Source organism: Egretta garzetta, unplaced genomic scaffold (assembly GCF_000687185.1).
Source record: "Egretta garzetta isolate BGI_Z169 unplaced genomic scaffold, ASM68718v1 scaffold474, whole genome shotgun sequence".
Taxonomy (NCBI): domain Eukaryota; kingdom Metazoa; phylum Chordata; class Aves; order Pelecaniformes; family Ardeidae; genus Egretta; species Egretta garzetta.
The window spans coordinates 1466063-1472204 of NW_009259524.1; the positions used below are offsets into that span (position 1 = coordinate 1466063).

Genomic DNA, 6142 nt, shown 5'->3' on the forward strand with positions numbered 1-6142 from the left:
TTGGGTTCACAGTTACGGAGCCAAGAAGATAGATTCACAGCTGTGAAACAGAGACACACACTGCCAAGTTTTTGGGTTGCAAGGTGAAATTTTGATAGCAGAGTCAAAGTAGTAGGTAGTAGCTGAGAATGCTGAAATTGTTTTAAGCTCCAGCAGCTTTGTGTGTCAGCTAGCATTTAGTGAGTGAGAGTGTCAAAGTGGTGCAAAGAAAACAGGATTTGAAACTAGGACTAGCTTTTTGTATAAACATGTACAGGAGATGCTGTCAAAGTCGTTACAGCTACCTTCTGCAAATAAGAAACTTTGCTGGAAGTGAAAAGGTGATTGGTAGCGTCTCTGAACCACATCACAGCAGCTCTAACTAGACAAATAGAAGACTTGACAGATTTTAATGGTGGCCCCCTGAGGAGGAGAGCTGAGAAACTAAGTGTTGTCATGAGCACACAGGCTCCCTTAAAGGGCAAAACACAGGGTCAGAGGGGAAAGGTTCATCTTGTCATCGCTGCTTTCTAACATGTAGCCACTTCCTGTTTCTTCTGAGAATGGTGAATAAGAAATGAACTTGAATTTGGGCAAAGCTTCAAGGTTTTTATTGAATGGTACATAACTAACAAACAAGATTATACACTGTTGGTATTTTCATGGAAAATAGACTCAGTTAAACACAGCAACATACTTCTGCCTTTTGGATAGATGCTAATTTAGCATTTGTAAAATGAAAGGCCCCAGCAGAGCTGGAACATCCTCCCAGCAACAGCCTAAGAGGGCTCCTGCTGGGCAGCCTTTCTCTCCAACCAAGCTGTCAGCACTGGCTCAAATATCATCAATGTTAACTCCAGCACAGCACAGCACTGCTGGAACACAATGCCAGTGAAAGGAGCTGAGATCAGGCTTTTAGAGCAGCAGTGTCATTGGTGCCAGCTTACGGTGATGCCTCTGTGGAAGCGCAGAGCACTAATGCCAGAAATGGGACCAATAAATAGCAATGCAGGGAAACAAGTCAACATTCCTTTGTACATTAGTGTGCTCTTCTGCCTCTGCTCCCCAGACCTATAGGATTAGTCCTGCAATGACACACAAGCCTCTGTTGCAATAGTGTTTGGATTTCAGTTGACCAGTAGACATGGTAAAATTTGACAGCAAGATGCTCAGCTGCAACAGCAATAGCTCTTAATGCTATACATATATATACGTGTATATATATAGACTACATATTGGTACAATACAAGTCAAAGAATCAATGGCCTAATGTAGCCATTTTTATGTGACAGGCTTAACCTTGAAATATTAATGCATAAACTATTTATTCTCCTCCAAACCATAGAAGTTACAAAGAATATTCTCTCTTCTTCCCATACACCTTTGTAATAAGACAATTAATTTTATTTCTTTAACTTAAGTGAATTAGCACTCTCCATCCCAGCTAGGAAACGTTTTCTCTCTTTCCTTGTTTCAGTTAACAGTGATGTGAAATGGGATCACTTTTTTCTCTAGCTTTTCAGAAGGCATTTTCACATAGACCCCAGTAGTGAGACATCGTCTTCTCTTTATCTATAAAATATGGGAAGACAGTAAAATAAACAAGTGATCACAGCATAATCATTGACCAGCACATTTTAGAGAAAACTGATGGATGTTCTGCTTTTACTGAGTAGAAGTTATTCTAGACACCTTTCTCTGTCACCCCTCTTTGCAGAAGATCCGTTGAGACCATTTGAGGGAGAATTGAGGGAGTTACAGGGAGCATTTAATGAAAAACAGAGTCCTGCCATTTATTTAGCCCTTTGAAGGTACTCCTGCTGCAGAGTTCAGTGTTGGTTCAAAACAAGGACTGTTTACACTGGACAATTTCATTTAGCTTCTAGGGACAAGGGTGGATTGAAAAATATCGGATGGGGATACTGTTTGGTTTTAAGCTTTGGCATTAGGTTTATTTTTAACAGACTGTGAGTACTCCAGATCCCCATGGAAAGAGACAAGCCGGGCTTACATTTCACATGCCTTCGTTCTTTGTGCAGACATTGCTAGCTGTGAAGTTAAACATGCTGTGTTACAATTCTGCCGCCCCCCCCCCATCACAAAGGGAAGCCTCTTTAAATTTGCTTTGAACAGAGGTGAATGGTGAGAAAAGAACAAATCAAATCCTGGGATTTTGTATGAATCAGTTGTGAAATCAGAGTACACTTGAAGACTGTTGTCTTTGATCCCAGAAGCACCCAGGACTCCAACCTGTCTAAGCATCAAAACCTAAGCCAAGGATTGACATGCTGATGTAAGCTGATTGCTTTCTGGAACTCTGGCAACACAAATGAGCCATAAACAAATCTAAATGGCAGCTCCAGCAAGTTCACTTATTTTGCATTATTGTAACAGTAAAAAGCACCCCAGTGCATTTGTTCCCAGTGTTCTTCCCTGTTCTCTTTTCTTTCCTCTTGTCCTAATCACACAAAGGGGTGTTATTAGCAGGAGGGGCCTGAGTTAATGGGACTTACCGCTTTGCCCACAAGAATGGCTGAGATGATGACGCTGTAAAGAAAAAATCCTGAGGCAGTAGCTCCTAATACCCAGAGATATATGGCAGTGTCTGGACACGGTTCTGGATCTAAAACACATCACACAAGTCATGTCACATACGAGCTTCATAAGGAAGCCCCTAGAGTCAGTAAATCAGCCTCCACACTGCTTTTCTCTAGCATGAGCTATCCAAGGATACTACCAGGACTGAGCTCTGAGTCCATGCCCACTCAACCTCCAATGAAAGTAGGCTTTAGCTGTAGAAGAACATACACACCTTACTCTCTGCTGTTTCTGCACTTACATATCTAACTGCCTAGACATACATGTACACTATGTGGTATTGCTTATGCTGTCAAACATCCACACGTTGCTAAATACATCGCATGGCAATGATTATGCCTGCTTTAGGCGTATGCAGGGACACCTGAAAGGAATAAGAGCTAATCATGATTCTCAGAGCTTGAATCGGTGTTCAGCCTCACTTCTTAAAAACAGAACTTGGAAGACATAATAGCAACTCCCTTAACCTGGGAATATCACAGTACTGTAAAGCTGCTTGGCTTACCAATGACATAGAGATGTGTCCCATTTCCCTTGTTCATAAAATAGGGTGGAGGGTACATCCGCTCCATCTTGCAGACATAAAGACCAGTATCATTAGCTTGCAGGCCAGTGAGGGTGAGGGTCACATTGTTTCGGCTAGGGCTAACATGGCACTGAATGACCTCTTCCACACTGAACATTTTAAACTCCGTTGTGTAGGTTGAAGCACAAATTTCAGTGAACCGGTCACCCGTCTGTTTAAGCAGAGTCACTCGAATTTCCTTCGCATTCCCAATGTGCTTGTATTTGCACACCAAGCTGGCGACTCCTTGCCTGTTGGCCAGCACCATTGCTGGCTGAGTCACTTCCATTACTGTAAGGAAGTAAAAAGCATGATGGTAAATGAACTGTCAAGAAATAAGCTGCAGTCATTTACTTGAAACCTGCACAATAGGAAGGGAGTCCTACCACCTCCTATTATCCATGGGTAATTCCTAGAAATCCTGCTAAATCCTTCCAAAAAAAGGACTCCAAGACCACAACTCACATAGGCACTGCATTAATGTACTTTAAAAAATGTCCAGAAATAAGCTGCAGTCATTTACTTGAAACCTGCACAATAGGAAGGGAGTCCTACCACCTCCTATTATCCATGGGTAATTCCTAGAAATCCTGCTAAATCCTTCCAAAAAAAGGACTCCAAGACCACAACTCACATAGGCACTGCATTAATGTACTTTAAAAAAGCTGAAGAAGTGCTTTGATTGCTATAAATGACATTTTATATCTCAGCAATTACTTGTTGCTTAAATAGTAGGTAATTTGGCCCACTTACTGCATGTTTCAGTTTCCCTCAACACAAACTTTTTAATACACATAAGAAAGCAAACAATAGACTTCAGATGGTAAAGCTGAAATTTGACATTTAAAACTAGGCATTTAAACCACAATTTCTGCCTGGTAGAAATAAGAATGTTCATACTTAGAAACAAACAGGTTGACATCCTGTATGGAAGATGGAAGAGAACCATTAGGGTAACAGTAAAACTGAATGGAAAACTAGTCTGCATATTTTTTTCTTTCTGATCTTTTTGCTCCTCATTTTTAAGCAGCTGTTCCCAAGCCTTGGTACAGCAACAGTATATACCCCAAGCCACCGTATAGCAACACACAACAAAACCTGATAAACATACTGCAAAAAATCATTACAAATCTTAAAGGGAAAACAGTGTACCATGTCCATCCCCACTGGCTGCTTTTTACAACTTCTGTACTCTATCCTGCTACTGGCACTGAATTTTACTTTAATAAGTTATGAAGACTCAGTATTATTTGTTCAATTTCATTTTATATCAGCCCATTTTGAGACATGGCTTATCTTCCTCAGTTCTGCAGTTCAAAAATTTGGGATGAAGAGGTTCTTAAAAACAGAACTTGGAAGACATAATAGCAACTCCCTTAACCTGGGAATATCACAGTACTGTAAAGCTGCTTGGCTTACCAATGACATAGAGATGTGTCCCATTTCCCTTGTTCATAAAATAGGGTGGAGGGTACATCCGCTCCATCTTGCAGACATAAAGACCAGTATCATTAGCTTGCAGGCCAGTGAGGGTGAGGGTCACATTGTTTCGGCTAGGGCTAACATGGCACTGAATGACCTCTTCCACACTGAACATTTTAAACTCCGTTGTGTAGGTTGAAGCACAAATTTCAGTGAACCGGTCACCCGTCTGTTTAAGCAGAGTCACTCGAATTTCCTTCGCATTCCCAATGTGCTTGTATTTGCACACCAAGCTGGCGACTCCTTGCCTGTTGGCCAGCACCATTGCTGGCTGAGTCACTTCCATTACTGTAAGGAAGTAAAAAGCATGATGGTAAATGAACTGTCAAGAAATAAGCTGCAGTCATTTACTTGAAACCTGCACAATAGGAAGGGAGTCCTACCACCTCCTATTATCCATGGGTAATTCCTAGAAATCCTGCTAAATCCTTCCAAAAAAAGGACTCCAAGACCACAACTCACATAGGCACTGCATTAATGTACTTTAAAAAAAGCTGAAGAAGTGCTTTGATTGCTATAAATGACATTTTATATCTCAGCAATTACTTGTTGCTTAAATAGTAGGTAATTTGGCCCACTTACTGCATGTTTCAGTTTCCCTCAACACAAACTTTTTAATACACATAAGAAAGCAAACAATAGACTTCAGATGGTAAAGCTGAAATTTGACATTTAAAACTAGGCATTTAAACCACAATTTCTGCCTGGTAGAAATAAGAATGTTCATACTTAGAAACAAACAGGTTGACATCCTGTATGGAAGATGGAAGAGAACCATTAGGGTAACAGTAAAACTGAATGGAAAACTAGTCTGCATATTTTTTTCTTTCTGATCTTTTTGCTCCTCATTTTTAAGCAGCTGTTCCCAAGCCTTGGTACAGCAACAGTATATACCCCAAGCCACCGTATAGCAACACACAACAAAACCTGATAAACATACTGCAAAAAATCATTACAAATCTTAAAGGGAAAACAGTGTACCATGTCCATCCCCACTGGCTGCTTTTTACAACTTCTGTACTCTATCCTGCTACTGGCACTGAATTTTACTTTAATAAGTTATGAAGACTCAGTATTATTTGTTCAATTTCATTTTATATCAGCCCATTTTGAGACATGGCTTATCTTCCTCAGTTCTGCAGTTCAAAAATTTGGGATGAAGAGGATTAGAATTTCCCCATCCATTCAAACCTCTATATCCATGTTAGCATCCGCCAACAGCTTCACTCACAGGGCCTGGTTTGTCAAAATCTTTCTTCCTTCTTGAGCTACTCTGAATCCTCCCCAGCCTCTCTATGGATGCTACTGCTCTAAAGTCTGTGTCTGGTTTTCCAGATACCTCGCGGTGCCCCAAGGCCTTCCTCCCACACTGTCCTATGGAGGGGTCCCATGTCATCTCCCTCTCCTGTTGTACCCAGTCCATCTCCTGCAAAGATGTGAAACCAAGAAAATGGAGACACCCCCAGCTACCTTGCCTCCTTCATCTACCCACCTTCGGCAATGGCAGTGGCTGGGGAG

At 41.2% G+C, this 6142-nt stretch overlaps 1 protein-coding gene across 1 annotated transcript; it reads right to left on the minus strand.

The window, feature by feature from the left end:
* Positions 1-794: 794 nt before the first annotated feature.
* CTLA4 (cytotoxic T-lymphocyte associated protein 4) lies at positions 795-6136 on the minus strand. The gene is made up of 4 exons (XM_035893030.1): positions 6117-6136; positions 4562-4912; positions 2493-2602; positions 795-1551 (listed from the first exon to the last, which is right to left on the minus strand). Exons 2-4 carry the CDS (start codon positions 4908-4910, stop codon positions 1453-1455), a joined length of 558 nt encoding a protein of 185 aa, XP_035748923.1. The 5' UTR covers positions 4911-4912; positions 6117-6136; the 3' UTR covers positions 795-1452.
* Between the last annotated feature and the right edge of the window lie 6 nt (positions 6137-6142).

Excerpts from the sequence above, each read along its gene's own strand:
- CTLA4 (XM_035893030.1), bottom strand. The coding sequence starts at position 4,910 with ATGGAAGTGACTCAGCCAGCAATGGTGCTGGCCAACAGGCAAGGAGTC. Across the intron at positions 2,603-4,561 it reads GACACATCTCTATGTCATTG|ATCCAGAACCGTGTCCAGAC; the intron begins GTAAGCCAAGCA and ends GATGTGTTTTAG. Across the intron at positions 1,552-2,492 it reads CCATTCTTGTGGGCAAAGCG|ATAAAGAGAAGACGATGTCT; the intron begins GTAAGTCCCATT and ends CATATTTTATAG.